We start from the raw sequence: 18,892 nt of genomic DNA, 5'->3' as shown, positions 1-18,892 counted from the left end.
ACACTGCTGCGCAGAACCTTAGTTAGGCCACACTGCTGTACAGAACCTTAGTTAGGCCACACTGCTGCACAGAACCTTAGTTAGGCCACACTGCTGTACAGAACCTTAGTTAGGCCACACTACTGTACAGAACCTTAGTTAGGCCACACTGCTGTACAGAACCTTAGTTAGGCCACACTGCTGTGCAGAACCTTAGTTAGGCCACACTGCTGTACAGAACCTTAGTTAGGCCACACTACTGTGCAGAACCTTAGTTAGGCCACACTACTGTGCAGAACCTTAGTTAGGCCACACTACTGTACAGAACCTTAGTTAGGCCACACTGCTGTGCAGAACCTTAGTTAGGCCACACTACTGTACAGAACCTTAGTTAGGCCACACTGCTGTGCAGAACCTTAGTTAGGCCACACTACTGTGCAGAACCTTAGTTAGGCCACACTTATAATACTGGGTGCAATTCTGGTCGCCACACTACCAGAAGGACGTGGAGGCTTTGGAGAGGGTACAGAGGAGGTTTACCAGGATGTTGCCTGGTCTGGAGGGCATTAGCTATGAGGAGAGGTTGGAAAAACTCGGATTGTTTTCACTGGAACGACGGAGGTGGAGGGGCGACATGATAGAGGTTTACAAAGTTATGAGCGGCATGGACAGAGTGGATAGTCAGAAGCTTTTTCCCAGGGTGGAAGAGTCAGTTACTAGGGGACATAGGTTTAAGGTGCGAGGGGCAAAGTTTAGAAGGGTTGTGCGAGGCAAGTTTGTTACACAGAGGGTGGTGAGTGCCTGGAACTTGCTGCCGGGGGAGGTGGTGGAAGCAGGTACGATAGCGACGTTTAAGAGGCATCTTGACAAATACATGAATAGGATGTGAATAGAGGGATACGGACCCCGGAAGTGAAGGTTTTAGTTTAGACAGGCATCAGGATCGGCGCAGGCTTGGAGGGCCGAATGGCCTGTTCCTGTGCTGTTCTTTGTTCTTTGACACATCTCCGGATTGATTTCATAGGTCCCTTAACTAGGTCATGAAACAGTTTTCAGTAAACCCTGGTGGTTGTGGATCAGTTCACCAAATGGACTGAGGTGCTTCCCACTAAAAATAATATAGCCAAAACAGCAGGAAAAATCCTTTTGATTGAGGTTTTCTGCAGGTGGGGATTGCCCATCCAAGTAGACAGTGATCAGTGCTCTCATTTTACAGGCAAAATTTTTTCAGCACTGCAGTAGATCAAGCACAAGTTGCACATATTCCACCATCCACAATCATCTGGGATAGTGGAACGGAGCAATAGAACGTTGAAAACGCTTTTGACTAAGGTGTGTGCAGAACACCCCACCCAATAGGCTGTTATGTTACCCCTATGTTTGGTGGTCATCAGATCTACCCCTCATAAGACAACAGGGATGAAGCTACATGAAGCCATCACTGGAAGGTCCATGAGAACACCAGGACATTTAGCATTGGGAAGGACTGTCCGGCTAATAATGCAACCCTGCAGCCAAAACTGGCTCCGGGAGATGACGCCACATGTGTCAGAAATTAATAATCTGGTCGTCTGTAATCTGGAAAAATTTATCAAATCAAAAAGTATTTCACTAAAAAGGTGAATCCTTTTGAATACGGTGTAGGAGACCAAGTTATGTCACGGAATTATTCTCCAAAGAAACATTCCTTTGAGCCCAAGTGGTTGGGACCTTTATTCTGGATAAAATGAGTCCGGCAGTCTATTTGTTGAAAATTCCTTATGGAGCCAAAATTAAAATGGTTCCATAGAAATCAGTTGAAACTGGTAGGGCACAGTGGCGCAGTGGTTAGGGCGGCACAGTGGCGCAGTGGTTAGCACCGCAGCCTCACAGCTCCAGCGACCCGGGTTCAATTCCGGGTACTGCCTGTGTGGAGTTTGCAAGTTCTCCCCGTGTCTGCATGGGTTTTCTCCGGGTGCTCCGGTTTCCTTCCCTATGCCAAAGATTTGCAGGTTGATAGGTAAATTGGCCATTATAAATTGCCCCTAGTATAGGTAGGTGGTAGGAGAATATAGGGACAGGTGGGGATGTGGTAGGAATATGGAATTAGTGTAGGATTAATATAAATGGGTGGTTGATGGTCAGCACAGACTCGGTGGGCCGAAGGGCCTGTTTCAGTGCTGTATCTCTAAACTATACTAAACTAAAAACTAAGATGCTAACCTTGATCCTTTATATTGCAGGGGTGGACATGTTCTCATCTTGGATACTCTACATGGGTGCCATAAAGTCACCAAGCTCATCCCAGGAGATTCCCAATCGCCCAGGAAGACATCAGTCCAGGGACAGACACTTTGACTGGACCAAGGATGATGATGTCTTTTTTACTAACAAACCCCGGCTGGCCCCTGCTAAGGCAGGATTGGTTGCACCATGGGAATTCAAGGGTAAGATGACTGGGCCAGACGGACGCATATACTCCAACAAGGACCCTTGAACACTGGGATGCATCATTAATTATGAATTGAAAATGCATGTTCAGAGTTGGGAAGTTAAAGGGCATGGGGTTTGTATTGTATGTGAGTATAAATGGCAGGCAAATAGAGAATACCCCAAGGTGTCAAAGAACTAGGTTTGGTTTTTCCGACAAGAAAAAGGAAGTGGTATGGAATCCTTGGGATGAACACACCATTCCCACCCAGGTTAAGGTGTCAAACCCAAATCACTACCAACTATGCCAGCCATGCTGGAGGACCTGAATATATGCGGGAAGGTATATGTATTTGTGCAGCGACGATTTAACCCTAGCTGCCTGAAGGTACTAAGGCGGAAGACGGGACACGATATAGGCTGGAAGAAGAGGAAAGGAAACAACTGACTTGTGAGAATTTTCACAACAGGAAGACGTGGAGTGAAGAAATCCTGATTATAGCTGGTTCCTAACAATGAGACAGGGGAGCCTGACATCACTCAGTCAGTAGCAGGCACAGATTCTGAAGTAAGGGTCTTTCACTGGGAATTAGATAGCCCGAATTGTACCAAGGCAGTCGCCAGAGGAAGCGCATTCCCAGTATGATCCGCTTGTGGATTTAATGGGAATTAGATAGCCCGAATTGTACCAAGCATTCCCAGTATGATCCGCTTGTGGATTTAATGGGAATTAGATAGCCCGAATTGTACCAAGCATTCCCAGTATGATCCGCTTAGCAGGGAAGAGGGGAGTATTGTGTTATTACGGTACTGAAAGATGATAAATATGGAAATATTGTGTACACTGTGAAGAATCATCCTTTTGCCTGACGCCCAAATACCCAGTTCAAATTGCCGGACAAGTGTTGCATCCAGTGGATCACCATGAAGAAATAGTGATTAAGGCTAGTGACAGGATAAAAATCAATTTAATCAGTCTGTGACAATGTTTGGTTATGAGATCCCACCCCTTCCAGAATACCTGTTAGAGTTAAGGTCTACAACTGATCATTCATATAAGAGTTATTATGTACTACAACAGCAAAATAAAGATATTAGGGAAGAGATCTCCGAAATCAGGGATGGTAGCCATTGGTGGAATACTGGATTAAATTTAGAAATCTCTCCAAGGATTAGGGTTTGGTCGCACACTTTAGTTGTGATCCAGTAAATAACTCTGGCAGTAATCACTTTTATGCTTGTCCACCTGAGGAAACTAGTGACGAATTTCAGAATGTGTATGTTAATGTCAGAAACTGCTCTGAGTTTATACACTACTATTGATCAGGTAACTATCATTACAGATGGTTATCCCAGTCTAATGAGATGATGAATTAAGAAGGGGAAGCTGGAGTATATAGTTGCGATCAATCACAATAAGAGAATCATTGTAATGGTATGTTTTTGGGTTTTTTTTTGAGGGATCAGGAAGATAACTTCACCGTCAAGGTGGGGAATTGTAAGAATTAGTCTTTTATAAATTACTTTCTTGCAATAGTTTCTTTTTAAAATCCTTTAAGTTGTTAGCCATGATTTACTAAAGGAAGACCGTGTACTTTGTCCAAATTGCTGACTGAGTGGAATGTGTCTTTAATCACAGACATGGTTCTGGAATCTAATAACTTTTGTAAAGAACAGTTAAATGCTGACGATGTCTCCTGACATCATGACAATGATAAACTAATCAAGGTCATAACAAACTGATCAAGTGGACAAAAGAGCTCACAGTAACCTATCAGGAGAAAGATGAGTTTTCTTTACCCTACTCAAGGGTAAACTAATCAATCAGGGGAAAGGCTAGGCCCAGAAAAGGGTATAAAGGATAGACTCGAGACCCTCGGCGCACAACCCAAAGTACAGAAAGACGAATGAGAACGACTTCGGTCAATGGAAGATCTCAAGAACTAACGCCAAAGCAACTGGGTTTCTACGATGCGGGGCTTGACTGAGCCAGCTGTATCCTATTGCCTACGTTAAGTATTAATATTTTGAGTGTCTGTATGATTATTACTTAATAAATTTACTTGACCATTAAAGACGAACACTTGTATCTGCATTGGGTTATGAGCAATCATTAGCAATCCGCAAAGTGAGTAAATCCTGGTAATGATCTTATATGTTCAAGACTGAGATTGACAGATTTCTACATGTTAAAAATATCAAGGAACACGGGGATAGAGCAGGAAACTGGAATTGAAGTAGAAGATCGGCCATGATCTCACTGAATGGTACTCTGGGCTCGAAGGGCTGAATGGCCTACTCCTGCTCCTATTATTAGAGATGGGCAATAAATGTTGGCCTTGCCAGTGACACCAACATCCTATGAACGAATTTTTAAAAACTGTTTTAGCCATTCATCACCAGGTCTGGCTGGACCACATAAAGCACATTAGATTGTTTTCATCTGCTAAAACTGCTCACTATTCCCAAATCATCCTGGAATGCAAAGGTAACTCCCAGCTTTTTTTACTACAATCTTCCCAAAACACCCATCCTCATCTCCTCCATCCTCACCAACAAGTGCAAGGAGCTCATGGATTTCTTTATCACTATGATTGAGATCATGCGATCAGCTGCTTTTCCCCAGCTCACTGGGTCAAATGTCCCCACTGCTCCCCCTTCCCTAGCCCTGAGCTTGTTTCCTTCTCAAGTTTCTCTCCTATCTCCCCCCTACACTCTCCAAGCTCATTCTGTCCATGAAACCCAGCTCCTGCTCCCTCGACCCTGGTTCAGCCAAACTGTGTCCACCAAACTTCCCATCCTGGTCCCCATGTTAGTGGCATTGTTAACTATTTTCTACCCTCAGGTACTGTTCTCCCTTTCCTTTAAATCTGCCATCATCACCCCTCCCCTAAAAAAAAAACCCTTGATCCCTCCATCCTTGCAAACTACCGTCCCATCTCCAACCTCCCTTTCCATTCCAAAGAACATGGTCTCGCCTCTCAAATCCGTGCCCCCATCTTTCCCAGAACTCCACGTTTGAATCCCTCCAATCAGGTTTCTGCCCTGCCACAATACTGAAATGGCAATCAGTCACAATTTAAAAAAAATATTTGTTTCATGGGATGTGGGCGTTGCTGGCTAGGCCAGCATTTATTGCCCATCTCTAATTGCTCTGGAGAAGGTGGTGGTGAGCTGCCTTCTTGAACCACTGCAGTCCATCTGGTGCATACACACTCAGAGTGCTGTTAGGGAGGGAGTTCCAGGATTTTGACCCAGTGACAGTGAAGGAACGGCGATATAGTTCCAAGTCAGGATGGTGTGTGGCTTGGAGGGTAACTTGCAGGTGGTGGTGTTCCCATGCATCTGCTGCCCTTGTCCTTCTAGGTGGTAGAAGTTGCGGGTATGGAAGGTGCTATCAAAGGAGTTGCTCTAGTGCACCTTGTAGATGGTACACACTGCTGCCACTGTGCGTCGGTGCTGGAGGGAGTGAATGTTTAAGGCGGTGAATGGGGTGCCAATCAAGCGGGTTGCTTTGTCCTGGATGGTGTTGAGCTTCTGTGTTGTGTTGTTGGAGCCGCACTCGATCCAGGCAATGGAGAGTATTCCATCACACTCCTGACTTGTGCCTTGTAAACGGTGGACAGGCATTAGGGAGTCAGAAGGTGAGTTACTCACCACAGAATTCCCATCCACTGACCTGCTCTTCTAGCCACAATATTTATGTGGCTGCTCCAAGGGCATTTAAGGATGGGCAATAAATGCTGGCCTAGCCAGCGATGCTCACATCCCTGAATGAATAAAAAAAAGTTTAGTTTCTAATCAATGGTAACGCCCAGGATGTTGATAGTGGGGGATTAGGCGATGGTAGTTGAATGTCAAGGGAAGATGGTTAGAACATAGAACAGTACAGCACAGTACAGGCCCTTCGGCCCACGATGTTGTGCCAAACCTTTAACCTACTCTAGGATCAAACTACCTACATACCCTTCATACTACTATCATCCATGTACCTATCCAAGAGTCGCTTAAATGTCCCTAATGTATCTGCTTCTACTACCAAGATTGTCTCTTGTTGGAGATGGTCATTATCTGGCACTTGTATAACACAAATGTTATTTGCCACTTATCAGCCCAAGCCTGAATGTTGTCCAGGTCTTGCTGCATATGGACATGCACTGCTTTAATATATGGCACTGAACGTTGTGCAATCAAAGTGCTCAGCAAAAGTATATTCCAGTGAAAAGGAAGGACTGGAAGAAAAGGGGTAATCTGCCATGGGTGTCTAAGGAAATAAGGGAGGCTATCAAATTGAAAAAGAAGGCATACAAAGTGGCCAAAAACAGCATGAAACTAGAAGATTGGGAAAACTTTCAAGGTCAACAGAAAGCTACAAAAAGAGCTATAAAGAAAAGTAAGACAGAACATGAGAAAAAACTGGCACAGATAGCAAAAGTTTCTATAAATATATAAAACGAAAAAGAGTGGCTAAAGTAAACGTTGGTCCTTTAGAGGATGAGAAGGAGAATTTAGTTATGGGATATGATGAAATGGCCGAGGCATTGAACAGGTATTTTGTATCGGTCTTCTCAGTGGAGGACATTAATAACATGCCAGTAATTGACAAAGAGACGAACGTAGGTGAGGACCTGGGAACAATCATTATTACAGAAGAGGTAGTGTTGGGCAAGCTAATGGAGCTAAGGATTGATAAGTCTCCTGGCCCTGATGGAATGCATCCCAGGATACTAAAAGAGATGGCGGGAGAAATTGCAGGTAATAGCACTGACGGTAATTTTCCAAAATTCGCTGGACTCTGGGGTAGTCCCAGCAGATTGGAAAACAGCAGATGTGACGCCACTGTTTAAGAAGGGAGGGAGACAAAAGATGGGGAATTATAGACCGATTAGCTTAACCTCTGTTGTGGGGAAGATGCTTGAGTCTATTATCAAGGAAGAAATAGCAGGGCATCTCGATAGAAATTGTCCCGTTGGGCAGACGAGGCATGGGTTCATGAAGGGCAGGTCATGCTTGACAAATCTTTTGGAATTCTATGATGACATTACGAGCAAGGTGGACAATGGGGACCCAGTGGATGTGGTGTACCTAGATTTCCAAAAGGCCTTCGACAAGGTGCCGCACAAGAGGCTGCTGCATAAGATAAAGATGCATGGCGTCAGGGGTAAAGTATTAGCATGGATAGAGGATTGGTTGACTAACAGGAAGCAGAGAGTGGGGATAAATGAGTGCTATTCTGGTTGGCAATCAGTCACTAGTGGTGTGCCTCAGGGATCGGTGTTGGGACCGCAATTATTTACAATTTATATAGATGATTTGGAGTTGGGGACCACGTGTAGGGTGTCAAAGTTTGCAGATGAAACTAAGATGTGTGGCAGAGCAAAGTGTGCAGATGACTGTGAAACTTTGCAGAGGAACATAGATACATTGAGTGAGTGGGCAAAGGTCTGGCAGATGGAATACAATGTTAATAAATGTGATGTCATTCATTTCGGTAGGAGTAACAGTAAAAAGGATTATTACATGAATGGTAAAAAGTTGCAGCATGCTGCTATGCAGAGGGACCTAGGTGTCCTTTTGCATGAATCGCAGAAGGTTGGTCTGCAGGTACAGCAAGTAATTAGGAAGGCAAATGGAATTTTGTCCTTCATTGCTAAAGGGATTGAGTTTAAAAGCAGAGAGGTTATGTTGCAGCTGTATAAGGTACTGGTGAGGCCGCACCTGGAGTACTGTGTGCAGTTTTGGTCTCCTTACTTGAGAAAGGATATCCTGGCACTGGAGGGGGTGCAGAGGAGGTTCACTAGGTTGATTCCGGAGTTGAGGGGGTTGGCTTATGAGGAGAGACTGAGTAGATTGGGATTATATTCATTGGAGTTCAGAAGAATGAGGGGGGATCTTATAGAAACATATAAAATCATGAAGGGAATAGATAAGATACAAGTAGAGAGGATGTTTCCACTGGCAGGTGAAGCTAGGACAAGAGGGCATAGCCTCAAGATTATAGGGAGCAGATTTAGGACTGAATTAAGAAGGAACTTCTTCACCCAGAGGGTTGTTAATCTATGGAATTCCTTGCCCAGTGAAGTAGTTGACGCTTCTTCAGTAAACGTTTTTAAAGCTAAGGTAGATATCTTTCTAAAACAATAAAGGAATTAAGGGATATGGTGGGAGCGCGGGTAAGTGGATCTGAGTCCACGAAAAGATCAGCCATAATCTTATTGAATGGCGGAGCAGGCTCGATGGGCCGGACGGCCTACTCCTGCTCCTAGTTCTTATGATTTTATGATCAGTGAACATTCCCACTTCTGATGTTATGATGGAAGGAAGGTCATTGATGAAGCAGCTAGGTTGGACCTAGGACACTACCCTGAGGAACTCCTGCAGCAATGTCCCGGGGCTGAGATGACTGACCTCCAACAACCAGAACCAACTTCCTTTCTGCGAGGTATGACTCCAACCGGTGGAGAATTTAGCCCCTGATTTCCATTGACTTCATTTTGGCCAGGGCTCCTTGATGCCACAGAGTCAAATACTGCCTTGATATCAAGTGCAATCACTCTCACCACGAGTTCAGCTCTTTTGTCCATATTTGGACCAAGGCTGTCACGCAGTCAGGATCCGCTTGGCCCTGGCGGAACCCAAATTGAGCATCTGTGAGCAGGTTGTTGCTGCAAAGTGGCGCTTGACAGCACTGTCGATGATACCTTCCACCTGATGATCGAGAATAGACTGATGACTCAGTACTCCTCCATGTTGAACACCACTTGGAGGAAGCACTGAGGGTGGCGAGGGCACAAAATGTACTCTGGGTGGGGGACTTCAATGTCCATCACCAAGAGTGGCTCGGTAGCACCACTACTGACAGAGCTGGCCGAGTCCTAAAGGACATATCTGCTAGACTGGGTATGCGGCAGATGGTGAGGGAACCAACAAGAGGGGAAAACATACTTGATCTCGTCCTCACCAATCTGCCTGCCGCAGATGCATCTGTCCATGACAGTATCGGTAGGAGTGACCACCACACAGTCCTTGTGGAGACGAAGTCCCTCCTTCACATTGAGGATACCCTCCATCGTGTTGTGTGGCACTATCACCGTGCTAAATGGGATAGATTTCGAACAGATCTAGCAATGCAAAACTGGGCATCCATGATGCGCAGTGGGCCATCAGCAGCAGCAGAATTGTACTCAATCACAATCTGTAACCTCATGGCCCGGCATATCCTCCACTCTACCGTTACCATCAAGCCAGGAGACCAACATTGGTTCAATGAAGAGTGCAGGAGGGCATGCCAGGAGCAGCACCAGGCATACCTCAAAATGAGGTGTCAACCTGGTGAAGCTACAACCCAGGACTACTTGCATACCAAACTGCATAAGCAGCATGCGATAGACAGAGCTAAGCGATCCCATAACCAACGGATCAGATCTAAGCTCTGCAGTCCTGCCACATTTAGCTGTGAATGGTGGTGGATAACTAAACAACTAACTGGAGGAGGTGGCTCCACAAATATCCCACTCCTCAATGATGGGGGAGCCCAGCACATCAGCGCGAGAGATAAGGCTGAAGCATTTGCAACAATCTTCAGCCAGAAGTGTCGAGTTGATGATCCATCTTGGCCTCCTCCTGAAGTCCCCAGCATCACAAATGCCAGACTTCAGCCAATTCGATTCACTCCGCATGATATCAAGAAACGACTGAAGGCACTGGATACTGCAACAATATCCCGGCAACAGTACTGAAGACCGGTGCTCCAGAACTTGCCGCGCCCCTAGCCAAGCTGTTCCTGTACAGCTGCAACACTGGCATCTACCCTGCAATGTGGAAAATTGCCCAGGTATGTCCTGTACACAAAAAGCAGGACAAGTCCAATCCGGCCAATTATCGCCCCATCAACCTACTCTCAATCATCAGTAAAGTGATGGAAGGTGTCATCAACAGTGCCATCAAGCGGCACTTGCTTAGCAATAACCTGCTTAGTGACGCTCAGTTTGAGTTCCACCAGGGCCACTCAGCTCCTGACATCATTACAGCCTTGGTTCAAACATGGACAAAAGAGCTGAACTGAAGAAGTGAGGTGAGAGTGACTGCCCTTGACATCAAGGCAGCATTTGAACGAGTATGGCATCAAGGAGCCCTCGCAAAACTGAGGGCAATGGGAATCAGGGGGAAAACCCTCCGCTGGCTGAAGTCATACCTAGCGCAAAGGAAGATGGTTGTGGTTGTTGGAGGTCAATCATCTGAGCTCCAGGACATCACTACAGGAGTTCCTCAGGGTAGTGTCCTAGGCCCAAACTTATGAAGCACCTGCATCAATGACTGTCCTTCAATCATAAGGTCAGAAGTGGGGATGTTCACTGATGATTGCACAATGTTCAGCACCATTCATGACTCCTCAGATACTGAAGCAGTCCCTGTAGAAACGCAGCAAGACCTGGACAATATCCAGGCTTGAGCTAATAAGTGGCAAGTATCAGTGCTGTATCACTCTATGACTCCAAGTAACATTTGCGCCACACAAGTGCCAGGCAATGACCATCTCCAACAAGACAGAATCTAACCATCTCCCCTTGACATTCAATGGCATTACCATCGCTGAATCCCCCACTATCAACATCCTAGGGGCTACCATTGACCAGAAACTGAACTGGAGTAGCCATATAAATACGGTGGCTACAAGAGCAGGTCAGAGGCGAGGAATCCTGAGGCGAATAACTCACCTCCTGACTCCCCAAAGCCTGTCCACCATCTACAAGGCACAAATCAGGAGTGTGATGGAATACTGTCCACTTGCCTGGATGGGTGCAGCTCCAACAGCACTCAAGAAGCTCGACACCATCCAGGACAAAGCAGACCGCTTGATTGGCACCCCATCTACAAACATTCACTCCCTCCACCACCGACGCACAGTAGCAGCAGTGTGTACCATCTACAAGGTGCACTGCAGCAATGCACCAAGGCTCCTTAGACAGCACTTTCCAAACCCGCGACCACTACCAACTAGAAGGACGAGGGCAGCAAATGCATGGGAACACCACCACCTCTCCAAGTCACACACCATCCTGACTTGGAACTATATTGCCATTCCTTCACGGTCACTGGGTCAAAATCCTGGAACTCCCTTCCTAACAGCACTGTGGGTCTACCTACCCCACATGGACTGCAACGGTTCAAGAAGGCAGCTCACCACCACCTTCTCAAGGGCAATTAGGGACGGACAATAAATGCTGGCCTGGCCAGCGCAGCCCAAATCCCATGAATGCATAAAAAAAAGACTGATGGGCGGAAATTGGCCGGGTTGGGTTTGTCTTGCTTTTTGTGAACAGGTCATACCTGGGCAATTTTCCACAATGTCAGGTAGATGCCAGTGTTGCAGCTGTACTGGAACAGCTTGGCTCGGGGCAATGAGTTGAGGGACAGCAGAGTGGGTCTAAGAATAATATTTTAAACTTAAATAAGGGCAATTATGAGGGCATGAAAGCAGAGCTAGCAAAAGTAAACTGGCAAATTAGGTTAAGGGATAAGTCAATAGAGATGCAGTGGCAGATATTTAAGGAGATATTTCAGAATATACAGAATAGATACATTCCAATGAGAGATTCCAGGGGGAGGACCCGCCTTCCGTGGTTCACTAAAAAAGTTAAAGATAGTATCAAACTGAAAGAAAAAGCATATAATTACGCAAAGATGGATGGCAAGTCAGAAGATTTAACAGAATATAAAAAACAGCAAATAATAACTAAAAGATTAATAAGGAGGGAAAAATTAGAGTACGAGAGAAAGCTAGCTAGAAATATAAAAACAGTGGCACAGTGGTCAGCACCGCAGCCTCACAGCTCCAGGGACCCGGGTTCGATTCTGGGTACTGCCTGTGTGGAGTTTGCAAGTTCTCCCTGTGACCGTGTGGGTTTTCGCCGGGTGCTCCGGTTTCCTCCCACATCCAAAAGACTCGCAGGTGATAGGTAAATTGGCCGTTGTAAATTGCCCCTAGTGTAGGGAGGTGATAGGGAATATGGGATGACTGTAGGGTTAGTATAAAATGGGCAGTTGTTGGTCGGCACAGACTCGGTGGGCCGAAGGGCCTGTTTCTGTGCTGTATCTCTAAATAAAAAAATAAATAAATAGATATTTAAAACAGAGTTAACGTGAGCATTGGTTCTATAGAAAGCAAGTCTGGGGAATTAATAATGGAAAATAAGGAGATGGCAGATGAATTGAACAGATATTTTGCATCGGTCTTCACTATTGGGGACAGAAGTAACATCCCAGAATTAGCTGTAAATCAGGAAATGGAAGGGAGGGAGGAACTCAAGAAAATTACAATCACCAGGGAGGTGGTATTGAGCAAATTGTTGGAGCTGCGGGTTGACAAGTCCTCAGGTCCTGATGGACTTCATCCTCGGGTCGTAAAAGAAGTGGCTAGTGAGATAGTTGATGCGTTCGTTTTAATTTTCCAAAATTCCCTACATTTGGGGAAGGTTCCGTTAGATTGGAAAATAACCAATGTAACTCCTTTATTCAAAAAGGGAGACAGAAAGCAGGAAACTACAGGCCAGTTAGCTTAACATCTGTCATAGGGAAAATGTTAGAAGCTATTATTAAAGACGTTATAGCAGGGCACTTAGAAATATTCAAGGTAATCAGGCAGAGTCAACATGGTTTTGTGAAAGGGAAATCATGTTTAACCAATTTATTGGAGTTCTCTGAAGAAACATAGAAAAATAGGAGCAGCAGTAGGCCATTCAGCCCTTTGAGCCTGCTCCGCCATTCAATACGATCATGGCTGATCATCCAAACTCAGGAACCTGTGGTTCCGAAGAAGGGTCACTGACCCGAAACGTTAACTCTGCTTCTCTTTCCACAGATGCTGCCAGACCTGCTGAGTGAATCCAGCATTTCTTGTTTTTGTTTCAGTAACCTGTTCCTGCTTTCTCCCCGTATCCCTTGATCCCATTAGCCCTAAGAACTATATCGAACTAACTCTTTCTTGAATTAGAAGTAACGTGCTGTGGAAAAAGGGGAACCGGTGGATGTACTGTACTTAGATTTCCAGAAGGCATTTGATAAGGTGCAACATCAAAGGTTGTTGCAGAAAATAAAGCTCATGGTGTAGGGGGTAACATATTAGCATGGATAGAAGATTGGCTAGCTAACAAGAAACAGAGAATAGGCATAATGGGTCATTTTTTGGTTGGCAAGAAGTACCAAGTGTTTGCCGCAGGGATCAGTGCTGAGACCTCAACTATTTACAATGTATATAAGTTACTTGAATGAATGGGCTGAAGGAATGGTTACTAAATTTGCTGATGACACAAAGATAGGTAGGAAAGTGAGTTGTGAAGAGGACATAAGGAGGCTACAAAGGGACATAGATAGGTTAAGGGCAAATGGAGTACAATGTGGGAAAATGTGAAATTGGCTATTTTGTCAGGAAGAATAAAAAAGCAGATTATCTAAATGGTGAGAGATTGCAGAGCTCTGGGATGCAGAGGGATCTGGGTGTCCTAGTGGATGAATCACAAAAGGTTAGTATGCAGGTACAGCAATTAATTAAGAAAGCTAATAGATTGTTATTGTTTATTGCGAGGGGAATTGAATACAAAAGTAGGGAGATTATGCTTCAGTTATACAGGGCATTGGTAAGACCACATCAGGAGTACTGTGTACAGTATTGGTCTCATTATTTAAGGAAGGATGTAAATGCATTGGAAGCAGTTCAGAGAAGGTTTACTAGACTGATACCTGGAATGGGCAGGTTGTCTTGTGAGGAAAGATTGGACAGGCTAGGCTTGTATCCACTGGAGTTTAGAAGAGTAAGAGGCGACTTGATTGAAACATATAAGATCCTGAGGGGTCTTGACAGGCTGGATGTGGAAAGGATGTTTCCTCTTGTCCGAAAATCTAGACTGGGGGTTAAAAATAAGGGGTCGCCCATTTAAGACAGAGGAGAAATTTTTTCTCAGAGGGTTGTGAGTCTTTGGAATTCTCTTCCTCAAAAGGCAGTGGAAGCAGAGTCTTTGAATATTTTTATGGCAGAGGTAGATAGATTCTTGATAAACAAGTGGGTGAGTGATTATCGGGGGTAGGTGGGAATGTGGAGCTGAGGTTCCAATCAGATCAGCCACGATCTTGTTGAATGGCAGAGCAGTCTCGAGTAGCCTCCTCCTGCTCCGAATTCATATGTTTTTGTATGTCATCCTATGTGACTGTGACAAAGTTAAACTATCCCTCCTCGACCTATCTGCAGCCTTTGACACAGTTGACCACACCATCCTCTTCTAAAGTCTCTCCACTGCTGTCCAGCTGGGTGGGACTGCTCTCACTTGGGTCTATTCTTACTTATATAACCGTAGCCAGAGAATAACCGGCAATGCTTTTCTTCCTGCTCCTGCACTGTTACCCTTGGCCTCCTCCTATTTCTCAACCACACGCTGCCCCTTGTCAACGTCATCCTGAAAACACAGTGTCATTTTCCACATGTACACTGATGACACCTAAGCTCTACCTCACTACCACCTCTAATGTCTCTAAATTATCAGACTCCTTGTCCAACAGCCAGTAGTGGATGGGCAGAATTACCTCCAATTAAATACTGGAAGACCTAAGCCATTGTCTTCCACCCCTGCTACAAACTCTTGCCGAGCAAACAACTCCATCTCTCTCTATGGCAACTGAGGCTGAACCATAATGTTAGCAACCTTGGCGTCATATTTGACCCAGCGTCTGACAGGATGTGGAGAGGATGTTTCCTCTTGTGGGTGAGTCCAGATCTTGGGGGTCACTGTTTTAAAATTAGGGGTCACCCTTTTAGGACAGAGATGAGGAGAAGTTTTTTCTCTGAGGGTTGTGCGACTTTGGAACTCTGCCTCAGAAGGTGGTGGAGGCGGGAACATTGAATATTTTTAAGGCGGAGGTAGATAGATTCTTGTTAAACAAGGGAATCAAAGGTTATCGGGGGTAGATGGGAGTGTGGAATTCGAGACACAAACCGATCAGCCATGATCTTATTGAATAACGGAACAGGCTCAAGGGGCCGAATGGCCTACTTCCGTTCCTTGTTCATATGTTCAGAGGTGAGCTTCTGGCCACATATCCACACCATCACTAAGACCCCGCCTACTTACAACTCTTTATGATCTCTACCCTTGCCTCAGCTCCTCTGTTGCTGAAACCCTCCTCCATGCCTTTGTCACCTCTAGACTTGACTATTTCAATACAGCCCTGGCTGGTCTCCCACATTCTACACTCTGTAAACTTGAGCTCACCCAAAACTCTGCTGCCCTTGTCCAAATTTGTAACAAGTCCCATTCACCAATTATCCCTGTTCTCACTGACTTACACTGGCTCCTGATTAAGCAACACCTCAATTTTTAAATGCCTCAATGACCTTACCCTTTCATATCTCTGTCATCTCCTGCAGCCCCACAACCCTCCAAGATTCCTGTAGTTGTGGCCTCTTGAGTATTTCTGATTGTAATCACTCCACCACTCATGGCCATGCCTTTAGCTGCACTGACCCTATGTTCCGGAATTCCCTCCTCTACTTCTCTTTCCTCCTGAACTGCTTCCAATGCATTTCAATTCTTCCTTAAGTATCTTAAAACCCACCTCTCTAACTAAGCTTTTGGTCACCTGCTCCAATATGTCCTTATGTGGCTCAGTGTCAAATTTAGCTTTAGAAAGCTCCTGTGAAGCACCTTAGGACAGTTTAGTTAGTTAAAGGTACAATATAAATAGAAGTTGTTTCAGCTGTTGAATCACTGGATAGTGACCAGAAGCATGAACACTGGCTTATTCTCTGCCTTTCCCAACCCTATCTGGCTCAAAATCCGTAACTCCCTCCCTAACAGCACTGTGGGTGTACCTGCACCACATACTGCAGCGGTTGAAGGCAGCAGCTCACCACCATCTTCGAGGAAAACTAGGGATGGGTAATATATACCAGCCCCAAAAGTGCCATCTATATTCCAAGAATGAATTTTTTAAAAGCTAGGGACATTAAGGCCCAATTTCACTGTTGTCCAGCTAACTCAGCCTGGACCAGTGACTGAAGCTAGGGTCATCTTACTCTGTATGGCTCAGTTCTATACTTGGGCTGTCAAATCAGTCAAATCCCAGAGCTTAAATCTGGCCTCACTCACTCAGCAGAGGCTTTAAGGAGAGAAGCTGTTACATCAATTAGTACTTGGCTTGTGCTTTCTCTGGACGACACTAGAGTAATTTTACACTGCTTCCTGTGAGAAAACCACTCCAACAACAAACAGAAGCAATACCAGTGGATGCACCCAACATTACAGCGATCCAAATGATTAACTTACTGAATGATTGGGGGGGTGAAGAATGGTAATTTGATACCTGAGGATTATGTTGGGCCAGATCCTCGATCTTTTGCCAGATCTCCTCGCGTTCTTTAAGTTTGAATTTCTCCCTGAAATATAAAAATAAGCTCTGTAACTCTCCCAAGGACCCAGGTAGAAGAATCGGCAGCTCACTGTGGCCCATAACATGCTTTTTTAATTTTTAAATGGACAATATAACATTTAAAAACACAAATATAAACCAGTGTTCAAATTGTTTTTCTTGAATACTTTAACTACAGAGTTTCCAAGCTTTTTGTGTCTGTACTGTGAAGGCACGTATAACGTTTAAATCCATGCTCATGTTAATTTGCATTGCTTTGATATTGGCCATGTGATCAAATACCTGCCCTCCAATTCTAATTGACCTATTAAGGAGACAACAGCAAGAACAGACTTTTCTGAACCTCCAGGAGCACAGAATTCAAACATGGCAGGCTGAAGAATAAGCAATGCTTGCGCCGGCCCCCGCTGCCCCTCCTGTATCTGCACCGGCCCCCGCTGCCCCTCCTGTATCCGCACCGGTCCCCGCTGCCCCTCCTGTATCCGCACCAGTCCCCGCTGCCCCTCCTGTATCCGCGCCGGCCCCCGCTGCCCCTCCTGTATCTGCACCGGCCCCCGCTGCCCCTCCTGTATCCGCACCGGTCCCCGCTGCCCCTCCAGTATCCGCGCCGGCCCCCGCTGCCCCTCCTGTATCCGCGCCGGCCCCCGCTGCCCCTCCTGTATCCGCGCCGGCCCCCGCTGCCCCTCCTGTATCCGCGCCGGCCCCCGCTGCCCCTCCTGTATCCGCGCCGGCCCCCGCTGCCCCTCCTATATCCGCGCCGGCCCCCGCTGCCCCAACTGTATCCGTGCCGGCCCCCGCTGCCCCTCCTGTATCCGCGCCGGCCCCCGCTGCCCCTCCTGTATCCGCACCGGCCCCCGCTGCCCCTCCTGTATCCGCACCGGCCCCCGCTGCCCCTCCAGTATCCGCACCGGCCCCCGCTGCCCCTCCTGTATCCGCACCGGTCCCCGCTGCCCCTCCTGTATCCGCGCCGGCCCCCGCTGCCCCTCCAGTATCCGCGCCGGCCCCCGCTGCCCCTCCTGTATCCGCGCCGGCCCCCGCTGCCCCTCCTGTATCCGCGCCGGCCCCCGCTGCCCCTCCTGTATCCGCGCCGGCCCCCGCTGCCCCTCCTATATCCGTGCCGGCCCCCGCTGCCCCTCCTGTATCCGCGCCGGCCCCCGCTGCCCCTCCTGTATCCGCGCCGGCCCCCGCTGGCCCTCCTGTATCCGCGCCGGCCCCCGCTGCCCCTCCTATATCCGCGCCGGCCCCCGCTGGCCCTCCTGTATCCGCGCCGGCCCCCGCTGCCCCTCCTGTATCCGCGCCGGCCCCCGCTGCCCCTCCTGTATCCGCGCCGGCCCCCGCTGCCCCTCCTGTATCCGCGCCGGCCCCCGCTGCCCCTCCTGTATCCGCGCCGGCCCCCGCTGGCCCTCCTGTATCCGCGCCGGCCCCCGCTGCCCCTCCTGTATCCTCGCCGGCCCCCGCTGCCCCTCCTGTATCCGCGCCGGCCCCCGCTGCCCCTCCTGTATCCGCACCGGTCCCCGCTGCCCCTCCTGTATCCTCACCGGCCCCCGCTGCCCCTCCTGTATCCGCGCCGGCCCCCGCTGCCCCTCCTGTATCCGCGCCGGCCCCCGCTGCCCCTCCTGTATCCGCGCCGGCCCCCGCTGCCCCTCCCGTATCCGCACCGGCCCCCGCTGCCCCTCCCGTATCCGCACCGGCCCCCGCTGCCCCTCCCGTAGCCGCACAGGCCCCTGCTGCCCCTCCTGTAGCCGCACTGGGCCCCGCTGCCCCTCCTGTATCCGCACCGGCCCCCGCTGCACCTCCTATATCCGACCGGCCCCCGCTGCCCCTCCTGTATTCGCACCGGCCCTCGCTGCCCCTCCTGTAGCCGCACCGGTCCCCGCTGCCCCTCCTGTATCCGCACCGGCCCCCGCTGCCCCTCCTGTATCCGCACCGGTCCCCGCTGCCCCGCCAGTATCCGCACCGGTCCCCGCTGCCCCTCCTGTATCCGCACCGGTCCCCGCTGCCCCTCCTGTATCCGCACCGGTCCCCGCTGCCCCTCCTGTATCCGCGCCGGCCCCCGCTGCCCCTCCTGTATCCGCGCCGGCCCCCG

At 47.9% G+C, this 18,892-nt stretch overlaps 1 protein-coding gene across 5 annotated transcripts in view; it reads right to left on the bottom strand.

The window, feature by feature from the left end:
* ppp2r5d (protein phosphatase 2, regulatory subunit B', delta) overlaps positions 1-18,892 on the bottom strand; it is a 352,877-nt gene that overhangs the window by 15,672 nt on the left and 318,313 nt on the right. For 4 of the 5 annotated variants that reach the window (XM_068028209.1, XM_068028214.1, XM_068028210.1 and 1 more), the window contains one exon: positions 16,741-16,813. The exons of the other annotated variant lie outside the window; for it this stretch is intronic. In XM_068028209.1, coding sequence (XP_067884310.1) covers positions 16,741-16,813 — 73 coding nt within the window. The remainder of the gene's footprint in view (positions 1-16,740; positions 16,814-18,892) is intronic. 5 annotated transcript variants of the gene reach the window in all.

This window comes from Heterodontus francisci, chromosome 3 (genome assembly GCF_036365525.1).
Source record: "Heterodontus francisci isolate sHetFra1 chromosome 3, sHetFra1.hap1, whole genome shotgun sequence".
Taxonomy (NCBI): Eukaryota; Metazoa; Chordata; class Chondrichthyes; order Heterodontiformes; family Heterodontidae; genus Heterodontus; species Heterodontus francisci.
The sequence above is the reverse complement of the archived record's forward strand: the minus strand, read 5'-3'. Positions and strand labels throughout refer to the sequence as shown.